The sequence below is a fragment of the Oratosquilla oratoria genome, unplaced genomic scaffold (genome assembly GCF_046742065.1).
Source record: "Oratosquilla oratoria isolate Oo_2021 unplaced genomic scaffold, ASM4674206v1 SCAFFOLD66, whole genome shotgun sequence".
NCBI lineage: Eukaryota > Metazoa > Arthropoda > Malacostraca > Stomatopoda > Squillidae > Oratosquilla > Oratosquilla oratoria.
In genome coordinates, this window is record NW_027467730.1 from 617,501 (window position 1) to 635,000 (window position 17,500).

The window sequence follows — 17,500 nt, forward strand, 5'->3', positions numbered from 1 at the left end:
TGATTCATAAATTCAATGGTCAGTTAGATAAATATTTTGAATTTATTAGAGATTTCGATATGTTGATTGATAGCAAGCATGTGTCAGATAGTGAAAAGTTACAATATCTAAAACAATATACTGAAGGTAAACCACACAACATAGTTAGAATGTGTTTGAATTTAGATACAAACGAGGGTTATCAAAGAGCTAGAAGTGAATTAAACAAAAGATACGGTAATAAAGAAAGGATAGCTTTAATGCACATAGATAAGGTTCTAGCTTGGCCTGAAATTAAAGAAGAGAATGTTGAGGCATTAGACGACTTCATCGTTGAATTGAATTCATGTATAAGTGCTATATCGGGTATTAATTATGGAATTTCAGAATTACAAAATCTTAGGACGTTGCGTCAGTTGGTTGAGAAATTACCTAGACACTTACAGGATAGATGGAGGAGACTAGTCGACGAGGTAGCTGAGAGTGGGAAGCTAGTGGACATTAAAGACTTAGTCAGATTTCTAGAGAAAGAAGTAAGAATATTGAGTAACCCAACATTTGGGAGAAGTAGTAAGGGAGGATTTAGAGATAAGAAAGTAGAAGCGAACACATGGAGTTCAAATAGAAAGACGAATTATAAGAAAGGTATAGAACCTTATGATGGAAGAGTCCATGTCAATGTGACACAGAAAGCAAGAGTTTCTTGTTGGTTATGTCAGGAAGAACATGTTATTGATGTATGTCCAGAATTAAGATGGTTAAGTTATGAAGAGAAGTTGAATAGAGCTTACAATTTAGAACTTTGCTTTAAGTGTTTAAGGAAAGGACATAAAGCGTTTCAATGTAGAGTAATTCGTACTTGTGAACAATGCGGTGGTTCACATCTTACAATCATGCATAGGATGAATAAGAATTTCAAGGTTCAAGGAAGTAAAGAAGTAACGGCAAATCCAGCGGTCACTAATGAGGTTGATGATTCTAGAATTCAAGTATTATCCAGTCAATTGAAAGATTCAGTAGGAGACACTACTGCTATCCCAGTTCAAGTAGAGTTAAATGGTAAAGTTGTTACTACCAGATGTTACCTTGACAATGGTAGCTCAGTCATATTTTGCACTAAGAATTTATTGCAGAAGCTTGGAATGACAGACATGAATTATCAGTCAACTACACTACAAGTAAGTACAATTGTAGGTACAAGAGGAATGTCTTGTCTAAATGTTGAAGGGATGTCAGTAGCCGATATAGAAGGAAATAACCAAATTAGATTACCACCTGTATTTGCAGTGAATAAACTTCCTCTCAATCACAGTCATAATATCAGAAAGAATGATATAGAAAGGTGGAAACATTTGATGAAGTTAGAATTTGATCACAGCCAAGGAGAGATAGAAATCATGATAGGTATTAATGTCCCAGAGGCGTCTGAACCTTGGGAAGTTGTACATGCAGAGAAACCAGGAGATCCGTATGCTGTGAGAACACGTTTAGGGTGGATATTGTGTGGAAGAATAATAGACAATAATCATGAAATTCCTGTGAATAAGATAAAGGTTGATGGTAATTATTTAGAAAGGAAATTGATTGAATCTTATAATAGAGAGTTTGTAGATTCATCACTGAATTCAGTAGAACCTAGTATAGAGGATAGAAGATGGTTACAATTTGTCGAGTCTGGGTGTAGGCAAATGAATAATGGAAAGTATGAGATTCCTTTACCAATGACAGAGAAACCTAGGATAGTTCCTAACAGTGAACCTATGGCAGTCAAAAGACTTCAACAATTGAAGCGTAAGTTTAAGGATCATGAATATCATCAGCAGTATAAGCAATTTATGACTAATTTACTAGAGAAAGGATACGCTGAAGAAGTACCTAAGTATGAAGTGAGTAATCAACAAGCTTGGTATGTTCCACATTTTGGAGTGCAACATCCTACAAAAAGGGATAAAGTACGTGTAGTATTTGATTGTGCAGCACGTGTAAATGACTTATCGTTAAATGATTTGTTGAGACAAGGACCTGACATCAACAATCTTTTGTTAGGTGTCCTTTTGAGATTTAGATTAGGACTATATGCATGTACTGCGGATATAGAAACTATGTATTATCAAGTTAAAGTGCCTAAAGATGATAGAGATTACTTGCGTTTCTTATGGTGGAAGGATGGACACATAGGAAGTGATATAGTTAAACTGAGGATGACTTCTCATCCATTTGGTGCTAGTTGCTCCCCTAGTATTGCAAATTATGCTTTAAAACGAGTTGTGCAAGATCACGGGAGTCAGTTTCATAAATCAGTAAGTGAAATAGTTCTTAATAACTTCTATGTTGATGATATGTTGGTGTCATCCGATGACATTAATCAGTTGATTGACTATTGTAATAATGTGATAGATCTTTGTAGTAAAGGTGGATTTAATTTGACAAAGTTCAATAGTAATTCCCGTGAAGTTTTGAAGAATATACTCAAAGATAAGTGTAGTGATGATATTGAGAAGTTCATTGAGGATGAAGAAGTGGTACAAAAGACATTAGGATTGAATTGGTCTCTTGGCAAGGATGAGATGAGCATATCAATCAACATTGATGAAATACCTAGAACAAAAAGAGAATTGCTAGCAGTAATTGGTAAAATTTACGACCCACTGGGCATGGTAGCACCAGTTGTTCTTGAAGGAAGGGTATTATTACAAGAATTATTCAGAAACGGCATTGGATGGGATTGTACTTTGAGTGAAAGAGATCAAGGATTAATAAATGTTTGGATGTCAAGAGTAAATAAGCTCAAGTTGTATAGTATTGATCGTTGTACTAAGAAAGGTATAACGTCAAAGGTAGAGGCAATTGAGTGTCACATATTTTGTGACTCTAGTGAAATAGCATATGGTTCAGTGGTATATTTAAGATACAAACATATTGATGGTACAATCCAGTGTAGCTTCATGTTGGGAAAAGCTAAAGTAGCACCTTTAAAATCAATTACAATTCCAAGACTTGAATTGGTGGCAGCCACGCTAGCCATTAAATTGAAGTGTGTGATAGTGAGAGAACTACCTTTAAAGTTAACTCAAATTTATATTTGGACAGATTCAACTACAGTATTAAAATATTTGCATAATGATCACTTAAGATTTAAAACCTTTGTAGCTAATCGAGTGTCTCAGATTCGAGAGAACTCTGAGGATGTATGTTGGATGTATGTCTCCAGCAGGGATAATCCTGCTGACGATGTCACTAGAATGAGACAGACCAGTAGATGGTCTGAAGGACCTGCTTTCTTGTCCCAAAATGAAGAGATCTGGCCAGTTCAACAGCAGATAAATAAGGAAGATTTTTCGAATCTTGAAATTAAGAGGGTTATGAAAGTTGAAGTTAAACCAATACAAGGTCACACAGTTGATGTAATGTCACGACTAGTTTGTCACTATTCTTCATGGTTCAAGTTGCTAAGAGCATGTAGTTATCTTATATTATTTGTCAGACATTTGCAAAGAAAAGGCGTGTCAATTATCGAACTCAATGTTCAATTAATGGAAGTTGCTGAAGAAAGAGTAATCAAATTTGTACAAAACTGCTATTTTGCTAAGGAGATTGTTTGTTTATCCAAAAATGATCCTATTAATCTTTCCAGTTCTATAAGGAAACTTAAACCTATGTTACTGAATGGTATACTCAGGGTAGGAGGCAGATTAATTAACCTAGAATTGCCCTTGGATATGAAACATCCAGTTATTCTTCCCCATGAACATCATGTGACCAGTTTAATCATTCAACATTATCATATGAAAGTAGGACACATGGGAAGGCAAGCAGTATTAAATCAATTGAGACAGAAATACTGGGTTATTAAGGGTAATTCAGCTGTAAGAAAAGTGTTATCTAAATGTGTTAGCTGTAGACGCTTCAAGAGTTCAACGATCACTCAGGAGATGGCAGCCTTGCCAGTAGATAGAGCAAATGTAAATCAGAAACCATTTTTTGTAACTGGAGTAGATTGCTTTGGGCCATTTTTTGTGAAGAGAGCACGATCTCGAGTCAAGAGATATGGAATATTATTTACTTGTCTATCCATTAGAGCCATACATCTAGAGATTTTACATGATTTGACGGCAGAAAGCATGATAAATGCATTTACCAGGTTTATGTCCAGAAGGGGTACAGTTAGTAAATTGATTAGTGACCACGGCACAAATTTCATTGGAGCAAATAAGGTATTGAAGGACAATCTTATCATGCGTCATATTGGTAATGAATTGAGAACCAGAGGTGTGGACTGGGTATTCACTCCTCCTGGAGGTTCTCATTATGGTGGTGTTTTTGAAAGAATGATAGGATTAGTCAGACGAGTGTTAGAAGTTGTGATAGGTTCACAAACCTTGTCTGATGATAGTTTGAGTACATTTTTTTGTGAAGTTGAGAGTATAATCAACAGTCGACCTCTGACTGTGGTATCAAATGATGTGAACGATTTGTGTCCCATCACTCCTAATTCTTTACTTAATTTGGATAATTATGTAGTGACACTCAATGGTGGAGAAATGATCTGTGAGAGCAGAAGGAAGTGGAAACAGATACAGCATTTAGCCAAAGAGTTTTGGCGCAGATGGCAAAAGGAGTATTTGCCTTGTTTGCAAGAACGTCAGAAATGGTTGAAAGTTAATAGAAATCTCAAAGAAGGAGATATTGTCTTAATGGTAGAAAATAACACACCACGCAGTCATTGGTTATTGGCAAGAGTTGTGAAAGTGATAAAAAGCACAGATGGACTGATTAGACAAGTAGAAATAATACGTGGTAAGAAACTTTATAAGCGACCTATTTCTAAATTAATACTATTATTAGAAGGTGACTCAGTGTAAAAATGACCTCCCGTCATTGATGTTGTGATCTTGGATGATCACAAAGGGGAGGGTGTGAGTGCCGATTGCACTATGTATAAGAATATTTGATGTATGATGTTCTACAGATAAAGTATAATATGTATCGAGGTTAATTACTAATCATGGCTGGTGCTAGATCTGTGTTAAGCACCAATTGTATGATATTCAAGTGTACTGACAATGGTATGTACTAAAATTAATTACGAATCATGGTTTACGATATTTGATGTATGTATAGTACAGAGTACTATGTCTGGGTGGATATGAGAAAATATCTATGACATGTAAAGGAGGCTAGAGTCTAATGGCAATCATAATCACGTGTGTACGCAGGCAGTTACTATGTATGTACAATATATGTAAATTGTCTTTGTCGAAGTTGATGTATTGTAGTGAATAATTAACTGTTATAAAATGAAATAGAATTAAAGAAGTCATATGAAAGGGAGAATGTTGAGTAGAACGTGACTTATATATATTTAATGTGGATCCTTTCAATTTGGTATTCCTCCGCTAAAAAGTAGTGCCCCATCCTCTTCGTGAGGAACGTACAAGTATTGTTCTTTCTGTGTCTAGTTGTCAAAGTGACAACACCTTCGGGGGTGTGACCAGGAAGCATAATTGAAGCTGAACGGATCACGGAGGTATAGAGTGATAAATACTGAAGGGGCGGAAGAAGAAAGAAAATAATGAAACTGTCAACGCCATCTGTTGTAGTGGCTGTCGTGAGGTACGTAGGTAAAGGTGGTGCGTAACATTACATTATTACTTCCTCCTTTACCTCCGTACCTCACGACAGCCACTACAACAGACGGCGATGACATATATATATATATATATATATATATATATATATGTATATATATATATATATATATATATATATATATATATATGTTACGTATTCGCATGTACATTAAACTCACCTTTTTCTATTGCACATGGGCCGTGATCATGGAATCACGAGTTAAAGACAAGTTCACGCCTACAATTGTCCGGATCAGGGAAAGGCAGGAGTTCAGTCTTCTCTTGTTTATTCTGCTTAGCGAACATGAGGATTTTACACGTGTGTTCAACACCAATGCTAGGCTTACTCTCTCTATGCGAGGTATGGCGAGCGACGCCGGGACCCCCCCTGGCGTCCCCCCATGCATACCCTCGCTACATACCCCCTTGCTTATGCTTCGACTCTCCGATTCACGCATCACTTACACGCATACCAACCATCCAGGCACACTATGCAACATTCATACATGCAATTTCGCCACATTATCCCCCTCTACAAAGCTTGACGACCCGTCAGCTTTCACCTACAAACTTACAAAAGAACAAAACAAAACACTCTGTATCAAAGAAAATAAAATATCACTTCTACATTTGGAAAACATTACATATACTAAGAACACTTAATCACATACAATGACATATCCTAACACATTAATAACATCAAATGTCAATCACATAGTCCGTTAACCACGCTGGTAGCTTCCTATTCCTGGGAAGTCGACCAGGTCTCTGGTCTCCCTCTACTCCATCTTCACTTTCTTTCTCCGAGTCTTCATATACTACACCTTCGTCACTTTCAGTGTCACTATCACTTTCACATTCACGTTCAACATCAGGACTATGATCAGCATCATCACAACTACTACTACCACTGTCACTGTCTCTCTTGCACTTCTCGTCTGCCTCGGTGGTGCTGTGAGCGACGGTTACTTTCAGCAAAGCCACTTCAGGCTCCCGTCGTGAGCAATGCACACACTCGGGTGGGCAAGGACGGCGACTTAGGCTGTCGGCGTTGTTATGCACCCGGCCAGGTCGGTGCTCGATCTCATAGTTATACTGCTCCAGTTTTCCAATCCACCTGGCCAGCTGTCCTTCCGGTTCCTTCATCGTCTTCAACCATCTCAAGGCGGCATGATCCGTTCGAATGGTGAAGCGCGTACCATACAGGTAGTGATGGAAGTGAGCGAGTGCTTTCATCACCGCTGCCAACTCCTTCCGTGTGACGCAGTAGTTCCTTTCAGCCTTGTTAAACTTAGCACTGTAGTAACTCACCACATACTCCTTTCCATCACGAAGCTGTGACAGCACGGCTCCCACACCCTCTTGGCTCGCGTCCGTGTCCACAATGTACGGCAAGCCCATTTGTGGGTAGGGAAGCACTGGCGCTTCCACCAACGCTCGCTTCAGTGCCACGAAAGCTTGCTGGCACTCCTCGCTCCACACAAAAGCTGCTCCCTTCCTCGTCAGATGGTGCAGTGGGGCGGCGATAGTGGCGAACCCTGCCACAAACCTCCGGTAGTACGTGCACAAGCCCAGGAAACTGCGCAGCTCCGAGACATTCTGAGGGACTGGCCATCCTTCCACAGCGGTGACCTTGAGTGAGTCCGTCCTCACACCTTCCCTTCCGACGACATGTCCCAAAAACGGCACTTCTGACTTGAATAGAGTGCACTTCTTTGGATTCAGCTTCAGGCCAGCCTTCCTCATTCGGCTGAACACTTCTGTGAGCCTAGCCAGCTCCTCCTCGAAGCTGTTTCCAAACACCAGCACGTCGTCTAGGTAGACGACTGCCGCCTTCCATTGCATACCGTCGAGTACACGTTCCATAAGACGCTCAAAGACTCCAGGGGCGTTCATGAGGCCAAAGGGCATCACGTTCCAGTGCCACAGGCCTTGCCCAATCGAGAAGGCTGTCTTCTTTTTATCCTCAGGCGCCATCTCGACTTGATGATAGCCTGACTTCAAGTCCAGCGTGGAGAACCACTGGACCCCACTGAGAGCGTCTAACGTCTCGTCGATGCGGGGGAGAGGATAAGCATCAGGGACAGTGACGGCGTTCAGCGCCCGGTAATCTACGCAGAACCTACGGCTTCCGTCCTTCTTCGTCACTAGGACTACCGGCGAGCACCACGGGCTGTCTGACCGCTCAATCACTCCCGTTGCTGCCAACTCTCGGACAAGCTTCTCCATTTCTTCTCTCTTTGCTGGTGGTACCCGACGAGGCGCCTGCTTGATGGGAGGACTATCTCTGGTATAGATGCTGTGCTGAACCAATGACGTGCGACCCAAGTCCATGTCTCCACTGCTGAACACGTCACGGTACTGTGCGAGTAATGCCTTCACTCTACTCGCCTGCTCAGCTGTCAGCTGCGTGATACTCCTCTCCGCCAAGTCTTCCAAATACTCAGGCAGGCCCTCTGGTAGGTCCTTCTGTTTCTTCTCATCCTTCGGTGACTCCATCTTGCTGTTAGCGGTGGCGATAGTGGTGGATGCGGGGCGGTGCAAGGTCGTAGTAGCATAGGTGCGAGCCACTCTTCCTTTCCGTGCTTTACCTTGGCTGGGTGACTTGACGGCCGGAGATCTCTGCCCTCTGGGTTCCCTTACCTCATACTTCGTGGCGAGCTCTCCATTAGGATTCAAAGGCACTTCATAGCCTCTCACTGACATCCTACCCTCCTGGAGATCAACACACGCCCCCACGCGATTAAGGAAATCCAACCCCAACAGGCATTCATCTTCCATCTCCGCCACAAGTACAGGCAGGCGTTCAGTCACCCTGCCTACAGCCAGATTCACCCACACCGGTCCCTTCACCGGTACACAGTCTCCTGTAACACCGCACAGTTGCTGACCCACGCACTTCACACCACGTTCTGGTAGGACTCCCTCTCGTACGAAGGTCCTCTCTGCCCCCGTATCCACTACCATCTCCACTTGGCGTCCATTGATACTCCCTGTCACCTTGATGGCGTCGGACGCCGCCACCTGACGACACCTTAGTTGGCTTGGGGCGTCCGAGTGCTCTGCTGGGAAGGTGCCCCGGCCCCCAGCTGCTTCAAGTTTCCCGCCGACGGCGTCACCCCCTTGGGCTGGCGGCACTCAGGGGAACTGTGTCCTCGTATTCCACAATTCCAGCAGCAGGGCTCGAACACCGGTCGCATTCCGTCCTCCAGCGACCGTGCCCTCCTCTTGCAGTCGTGCTTTTTGTGACCTACCTGACCACAGTCGAAGCACGATCCTTTGAAAGGCTTGGAGCTCACCTTCCCACCAGGTTGAGATGGTTTGCTACTTGCCTGCGCACGCCTGGCCCAAGCACGGCTCGGACGACGCTTCCACGCGTCGCTGGGAGGGGGAGCAGCAGGGCTGCTCATGAGAAAGGCTTCAAACTCCGCTGCCCTTGCCAAAGCCTCTCTCACGTTCTTGGGCGCAGCCTGCTTCACGTGGATCTGTAACTGCCTATCGTGAAGAGCGTCCACGAAGCAGTCCTTGGCCAACATGTCCACGGTGTCCTCCGTGGCCATGGGGTAAGCGCCCCTCACTAGCGCTTCCACGTCCTGCGCTAGTAAGGGAAGGGCCTCGTCCTTCCCTCGCCTCCTCGTCTTCAGTTGAGCCCGGAACACCTCCGGTTGCCGCCTCCTGCCGAAACGACGCCGGAGAGCCCCAGCCACACTGTCGTAACATCGCAGTTGAACGGGGGTTAAGTGCTCCAGTACTTCCAACGCCTGCCCTTTCAGCACACTCACCAGCTGAAAGGCCTTCTCTTCCTGTGACCACCTATGACGAGCTGCAACCACATCGTACTGTGCCTGGTACGCGTCCCAAGACACCTTCCCGTCATATTCAATCACCTTCCTCTCTTTCTCGTACCGCGTGACTTCACCACCTCCACAGGCCCCCCGGGGTTGCAGTTCAACTGAACGACTCCCCAGACGTCTCCCTGTGAGGTCGTCCCCTGGGTTCACGTGGCAAAAGTCGTTCCTCTGCCTTACAGACGCCGGTGGCGGCGAGAGGCTACGAGGAGGTGAAGGTGGAGGTGAAGGTGGTGGGGTGATTGAGCTCACTACGCGATGCTCACCAGCATTGCACCATGTCACGGTATCGAGATTTGCTGCAATCTCCCCATTCTCCTGTCTCACCAAAACCGCCTCCAGTGTCGATACCCTGTCAAGACACGTCTGCATGTGCTCACGGTACCGCTCTTCTATTGCTTTCATCTCCTCCTTAACCTCTTCTTTCACTGCCACAACCTCCTCCTTAACCTCTTCCTTCACACGGTGGTACACATCGTCAGTATACTGGTTAGCACGTGTTTCTAACGATCCCATGTTCTCCCCCATTATAGCCCTCAGTTCCTCTTTCACTTCAGTCATGACCTGTTTTTGTTGATCCATTTGAATCGCAAGCATATCTGCCATGACCTGTTGTTGATGTTTCAACATCTCGGCCACTGAGTGTTGTGCCAAGAGCAACACTGACTGAGGAGATACATGTTCAGTAGCCTCTCGGTGCAACACCGTGTCATCCTCACATTCACTCGACGCCATGACACTCGAATCCTGCTTTCCCTCAATTTCTATGTCTTTATTATCAATTTCTATGTCTTTACCATCAATTTCTATGTCTTTATTATCACCGGTGACATCCATGATCACTTGAGTCACTTATCACTTCAATATCAAACCACTTATCACTTCGATATCAAGTCACTTATCACTTCAACCTGATCCCGCTTCTGACGCCATTTGTTACGTATTCGCATGTACATTAAACTCACCTTTTTCTATTGCACATGGGCCGTGATCATGGAATCACGAGTTAAAGACAAGTTCACGCCTACAATTGTCCGGATCAGGGAAAGGCAGGAGTTCAGTCTTCTCTTGTTTATTCTGCTTAGCGAACATGAGGATTTTACACGTGTGTTCAACACCAATGCTAGGCTTACTCTCTCTATGCGAGGTATGGCGAGCGACGCCGGGACCCCCCCTGGCGTCCCCCCATGCATACCCTCGCTACATACCCCCTTGCTTATGCTTCGACTCTCCGATTCACGCATCACTTACACGCATACCAACCATCCAGGCACACTATGCAACATTCATACATGCAATTTCGCCACAATATATATATATATATGTATGCATCGCACGGAGAGCCCCCAGTCGGAGTTAAATAAAAAGTAGGAGAACGTTTGACTTGTATACTTCGGCTGCCGACTGTAGCCCTCTTCAGGAAAGAGAAAATTTACAAATGTGTGATTTATAACAGGGACAACTACACTGAAGATATATGCAAAATAAATAAATAAATAAGTAAATAAATAAATAATAAAAAATAATAATAACAATAATAACAATAATAACAATAATAACAATAATAACAATAATAATAATAGTAATAATAGTAATAATAATAAATTATTATAATTATTATAATTATAATAATCATTATGATTATTATAATAATTATAATAATAATAATAATAATAATAATTATAATAATTATTATAATAATAATAATAATAATAATTATTATAATAATAATAATAATGATGATAATAATAATAATAATAATAATAATAATAATAATAATAATAATAATAATAATAATAATAATAATAATAATAATAATAGTAATAATAATAATAATAATGATGATGATGATGATGATGATGATGATGATGATGATGATGATAATAATATTAATAACAATAATAATAGTAATTATAATAATGATAATGATAATTCATACATATATAATGATACATATACTACTACAACTATTCTACTGTCATTCTTTGTTACACTATCAATCTGTGTCGTGAGGAAGCTTTGGCCCAGGAGTGGTCTTGCCCCACGGAAGAGTAAGGAAGTTGGGGATAAGACGCCACCGAAGAACCTCCCTTCGAAGAATGGCTTGGGAAGCCATGCAGTGACTGGCGCTCCCCCGAACTCTTGCGGACAAAGACTCAAAGTCCCGCGGAAGAGTAAGGAAGTTGGGCGAAGAAGAGTTTTAGCTTTGGTCTTAGAAGAAAGCTGCCCCTCATGGGGATAAGACGCCACCGAAGAACGTCTCTTCGAAGAATGGCTTGGGAAGCCATGCAGTGACTGGCGCTCCCCCGAACTCTTGCGGACAAAGACTCAAAGTCCCGCGGAAGAGTAAGGAAGTTGGGCCACGAAGAAGATTTTTAGTTTTGGTCCTAGAAGAAAGCTGTGGGACCTCATGGGGTTATATAAGACGCCACCGAAGAAGGTCCCTTCGAAGAATGGCTTGGGAAGCCATGCAGTGACTGGCGCTCCCCCGAACTCCTCAAAGTCCCTTCAAGACGACGCGACGCCATGGCCCGGGCAGCCGACGCGTCATTGTCAAGACCTTTATGGACATTGAGGAACTCATGGGCTTTTTCAAACGGGCTAAGAAAAAGGGCCAAAAGGTCATTGAAGAGACTATACGGTCCTCGAGGAGAAAATCAAACGCTTTTTCCAACAGGCTTCCGCATTACGAGCCAAAGTTGATGTCAAAAGGTCATTACAAAGACCTTATAGGCTCTGAAGATTGATTATGGGCTTTTTGGAATGGGCTTAGTAAATGGACAGACTCGGTGCGAAAAAAGACATTGAAGTCTTGATGTGCAAATCTTTTGGGCTTTATGATTGGGCTTCATAATAAGATGATATAATTGGGCAAACCACAAGGAAAACGATCACGAAAAACGATCTTTTGTTCTTTGGAAAGAAATTTGGGGCTTTTCGAATAAGCCTCGCGAGGCTGGAGCATTTTGACTTGGGCTAAAAGAAGCTTTTAGTTGCTTGCAGGCCAGCAGGAGCCATAAGACAACAAATCGACACAAGTTACTTGGGCGAATTGGGCTAGCCCTCAGCTGAATAAAATCCTTTGCTTTTATATTGGACAAAATTCCTACATTGTTATTAGTTCAGTGACATTGGCAGTATTCTTTATCATATTATTTTGTCTAAAGGCACAGTGACACTGCTTGAATTAACATATTTCTATTTTTCTGGGAATAAATCATATTCATAGTGATGGACATGTCTGAATAAAATACAATTATTTATAAAGGCAGAGTGCTCGTGTATTTGACTGGTAGATCGCATTAGGGTAACTGTGGAAAAAGTAGATCATATCTTGCAAAAGGTTCACCTGGTTTGTGTGTGTATGTATATATATATATATATATATATATATATATATATATATATATATATATATATACATATATATATATATATATATTAGATTGCACTAATGTCGTAACACATTGGTAAAATTTAAACTTAGAACCCTGTGTCTCTGGAAGGGCCAAAGTAAGGGCCTAGAATTGGCCGAGGAAGGTTCTAGGAAGCCGAAGTAAGGGTCTGGAAAGGGCCAAGTAAGGGCCTAGAATTGGCCGAGGAAGGTTCTAGGAAGCCGAAGTAAGGGTCTGGAAAGGGCCAAGTAAGGGCCTAGAATTGGCCGAGGAAGGCTAGGAAGCCGAAGCAAGGGTCTGGAAGGAACCAAATAAAGGTCTGGAAGGGATGTAGTAAGGATCTGGAAGGAGCCAAGGAAGCTCTGGAAGAATTTCTACAAGAACATGACTGACTGTTTACCTCTGGTCTTCTGCGCATGCGTATAGAGACCAGAGCATGTTGACTTCGTGTCGTACAGACTTTTTTCTTTTGGTTTTCCAGTAAGAAAGAAATACGTTTCTCACATTCTTGTGGTTTGTGTTAGACCTGAAGGAAATGTCTCCTTCTTATGGCATTTTACCTTTGCTTCCAAATAGTTGGGAATGACATGCTATAGAACAGTGTTTCTTAACTGGGGATCCGTGGACTGCAGAAACCTAGCAAGGGGTTCGGACGACAGTGAATTTAATATGTTACAGTTCATTCCTCTCATGATTTTTTTTTTTTTTTTTTTTTTTATGATTACACAATTTACTTTTTTTTTTTTTTTTTAACATTTTCCCTGGCTTGTTGAGTCTCTCTGAATGTGGCGATGTTGATATATTACAATGTTGTCTGTCACTAAATGCTCAGGAAAAGTGGCTAGTCCCGTATAATATAAAGATTGATGTAAGGGTTTCCCAAAGCTTGAAATGTTGAGAAACATTGCTATAAAAAGCGCGTACACCAAAATATTATTATCATTATCATCATAATCATTAATATCATTATATTTTTCATTTTATTTATTATTATTATTATTACTATTATTATTACTTTTTTCTTTTTAGAATAAAAGTTTGTTTGGATATTTGATCAACGTTTGACACAGATAAGATGAGGATGATTGTAAAGACAAGAGCGACAGACAGAATCTGTCAAGGAAGGAAAAATTGTGAAAATTTAAATCAATTTTCATTCAAAGTCTTTCCAGCTCTTCATTCTGTGTTTTCATAATTTCATTTTATTCCATCACCGTATCTCTCTCTCTCTCTCTCTCTCTCTCTCTCATTCTCTCTCTCTCTCTCTCTCTCTCTCTCTCTCTCTCTCATTCTCTCTCTCTCTCTCTCTCTCTCTCTCTCATTCTCTCTCTCTCTCTCTCTCTCTCTCTCTCTCTCTCTCTCTCATTCTCTCTCTCTCTTTCTCTCTCTCTCTCTCTCATTCTCTCTCTCTCTCTCTCTCTCTCTCTCTCTCTCATTCTCTCTCTCTCTCATTCTCTCTCTCTCTCTCTCTCTCTCTCTCTCTCTCTCTCTCTTCTCTCTCTCTCTCTCTCTCTCTCTCTCTCTCTCTCTCTCTCTCTCTCTCTCTCTTTCTTTCTTCTTCTCTATCTCTTTTTCCCTCCCTCTCTTGCTTTCCCTCTCCTTCTTCCCTTCTTCTTTCTCTCCTTCCTTCACGATTTCTTACACTTCTTCCTCTCTCTTCCACCTTCCTCTCTCTTCCACCTTCCTCCTCTTCCACTCTACCTCCTCTTCCCACCACCACCACTCCCTCGACTCCATCTACTTATCTACTTTCACCTAATACCTCCTCTTTCATTATCAGTCGGGTCTAGTAGTATCAACTCCAACACCCTTCTCTCTCTCTCTCTCTCTCTCTCTCTCTCTCTCTCTCTCTCTCTCTCTCTCTCTCTCTCTCTCTCTCTCTCTCTCTCTCTCTCCCTCTCTCTCCCTGCCCCCTCTCTCTCTTTCGCTCCCTCTATCTCTCTTCCTCTGTCCTTCTGTTTCTCTCTGTCCTCTCTCTCTGTCCATATCCTTCCTCTTTCTCTCTCTCTCTCTCTGTCTCTCTCTGTCTCTCTCTGTAGGTGTGTGTGTGTGTGTGTGTGTGTGTGTACGGTACGTACGTGTACACAGCATATGCACACGTGTAGCTGTGTAAATATATGCACGGATGCATGTATGTGTATGTATGACAATGACACAGACGAAAGGAGACAAAACCTTTTCCCCGTCCACTGACAGAACAACCAGCTGTCAGGCGCGCCGGCTGACCAGCTGACATCCTGAATCCATAAAGATGAGACGGGGGGAGGGGGGGGGGAGAAGAGGAGGGGGAAGGGGGAAGAAGGGTGGAAGGTCTGAAGGTGTATAAGGTCAAATGCCATAATTCTGTAAGATGCACAAATCGATGACTTACCTTAGCGGGATCTTACTGTACTGGATGATCATCCGCTATGGTACTGAGTGGATGAATATGGAACCATTTGGGTGCATGAGCATCCTACAGCCATCCAAGGACGTTGGATTAAGAATATTTAGCGTAGAGTGTGTGAGACTCACCTTAAAAAATCACCATCCCGTAGTAAGGTAAAACATGTCAGTCGTGGCAAGCCGTTTTTTTTTTTTTTTTTTTTTTGTAGACCGGTGTTTGGGTCGCTTCCCCACCTGGCCAGGGTTGTCGGGAACGAACGGGACAACGCCCGCAGTGGCCCCCAGGAATCGAACTCACTCCCACCTGCTCATGAGTTCGACACTGTATCCATTGGGCTACCGCGCGACTCTATAGTGTTGTGTCTGACATAAAATGTGTATTTGATCACATTGTTGGGCGAATTATTTTGCTGTCGTACTAAATATTATGGGAACTGTTGGATGGACTGTGAGGAGATCTAGCGTTTTCCTTTAGTCATCGCTCATCCGAAGAAGTTATCGCTCGTTCCAATTCGACCGTGTTTCAAAATAGCAGAGAAATATAGTCCGATATTTCTAATAATCAGACTTTATGGTCCACTGCATGACCGGCCTATCCCCCTGAGGAACGATACGGCCTCTGTACATCACCATGATGGCTCAGTTCGGCTTGGTATAATGTTGGTATGTATGGTGTGAAGTGCTGCATGTGGAGTTTGTGGTATGTTGGTATGGCTGTGGCTGTAAATGAAATCTGAAATCAGTCTGATCAGCTCGACCATACTGATGAGGCTCTAGCACATATATGCGACACTGACCTACCGCACCCCTAATGTCAGCCGTTGTGGTATTCATATTTATGTTATGTACTTTACTTAAGTACTGTATATTTAAAGGCAATTAAAAATTTGCCATTAGAATAAACAATTTAGTAATCGTACTGGTAAAAAGCAGACTCCAGGAGAATAAGTAAAGATGTTTATTCCAGATGAATGAAGAGAAATGAATCATTTTTATCTCACGACGTAGTCGTCGAAGGGGATCCCAGAGGTCTTCAGAAGAAGTCCTCCGTAGTTCTTCCCCTCCCACTGGAGAAAAAAGACAGAAGCTTCCTTGATTTTTGTCCTTCCCTAGTGTACCTACTTCCAGAAGAAGTCGCTGAAGAAGGTCGAAGAAGGTGAGCCCAGACTTCAAGAGAACTTCAGAGTCCTCCTTGGTCCTCCTCCAGCTAAAGGAAGGACAACATCGAGGTTTCCGTGAGTTTTTTTGGGGGGTGTTCTTCAGGTCTTCAAGAAAATCCGAGTCCGTGTCTTGCGCGCGTCCTTCATGATGGCGAAGGGGTACCCGAAGGGGTGGCCGTAGTAGGGCCAGGCTGCGGGATGGGCGAATCCGCCGTAGGCGAAGGGGTGGACGCCCCCGACGGCGGGGAAGGAGTATGTAGGTGAGGGGAGCGGCGGCGGCGGCGGCGGCGTCTTCGTCAGCGCTGACGGGGAGGTACTGTAAGGGTTCAAGAAGAACGTTACTGGGGGTCGGCCTCGGCAGCCTCCTCTTCGGCAGGAGCGGCGGCGGCGGCGGCGGGCTCCTCTGCGGCCTTGGCCGGCGTCAGGAAGGGGTTGTTGAAGTAGGGGTTGTAGTAGTAGGGGTTGTTGTTGTAGTAAGGGAAAGCGTTGTAGCCGCCCCAGGGGAGGCCAGCAGCGTGGGGCAGGGCGCCGTAGTGGGGGAATCCTCCGGAGTAAGCGGACGGGACGGTGTAAGTGAGGGACTCCACTTCCTCGGACCTGACGGGGGCGAAGGGCGAGACGGGGTATCCGGGGTGGAGGAGGAGGAGGAGCTGAGGGTCGGCCGCAGGCTTGGCCTCGCAGGCCGCCATGGCGCCAAGAACCAAGAGAACCTGAAGGAGACATAAGAAAAATGGAGGAGGCTGCAAGAGACCATAAGGCCTACATTAGGCAGTTTCATGTCCATTTCCGCCTATCATCCCTAATCATACAGTTAGGTGACCTCAAAACAACCCATTGTTTTAGTGCTCACTAACTACATGGTTTCTTAGTCAATTCCATTCGTCAACCACTCTATTGGTAAACCAGTTCTTGCTAGTTTCCTTCTTAAATCTAAATTTGTCCGATTTAAATCCATTACTACGAGCCCTGCCCTGCTGTCTTAATATGATGGCCTTGTCTACATCATTTTTGTTAAAGTCCTTGACCCATTTGAATACCTCTATTAGATCACCCCCGCACTTTGTCATTTTAGTGTAAGTCAAGGTGCCTTACCCTGTCATCGT

General features: G+C 43.2%; 2 protein-coding genes across 3 annotated transcripts in view; both read right to left on the reverse strand.

The window, feature by feature from the left end:
* LOC143023846 (uncharacterized) overlaps positions 1 to 17,500 on the reverse strand; it is a 151,041-nt gene that overhangs the window by 77,398 nt on the left and 56,143 nt on the right. The gene's annotated exons all lie outside the window — the stretch shown is intronic.
* LOC143023850 (uncharacterized) lies at positions 8,645 to 10,769 on the reverse strand. The gene is made up of 2 exons (XM_076182494.1): positions 9,896 to 10,769; positions 8,645 to 9,862 (listed from the first exon to the last, which is right to left on the reverse strand). The coding sequence occupies exons 1-2, from the start codon at positions 10,292 to 10,294 to the stop codon at positions 8,645 to 8,647; spliced, it is 1,617 nt and encodes a 538-aa protein (XP_076038609.1). The 5' UTR covers positions 10,295 to 10,769.

Bases quoted from the DNA above. Each gene is read 5' to 3' on its own strand.
- LOC143023850 (XM_076182494.1), bottom strand. From the start codon at position 10,294: ATGGATGTCACCGGTGATAATAAAGACATAGAAATTGATGGTAAAGAC. The intron at 9,863-9,895 runs GTTGTGGCAGTG...GTTAAGGAGGAG, and splicing joins AGGAAGAGGTTAAGGAGGAG to ATGAAAGCAATAGAAGAGCG.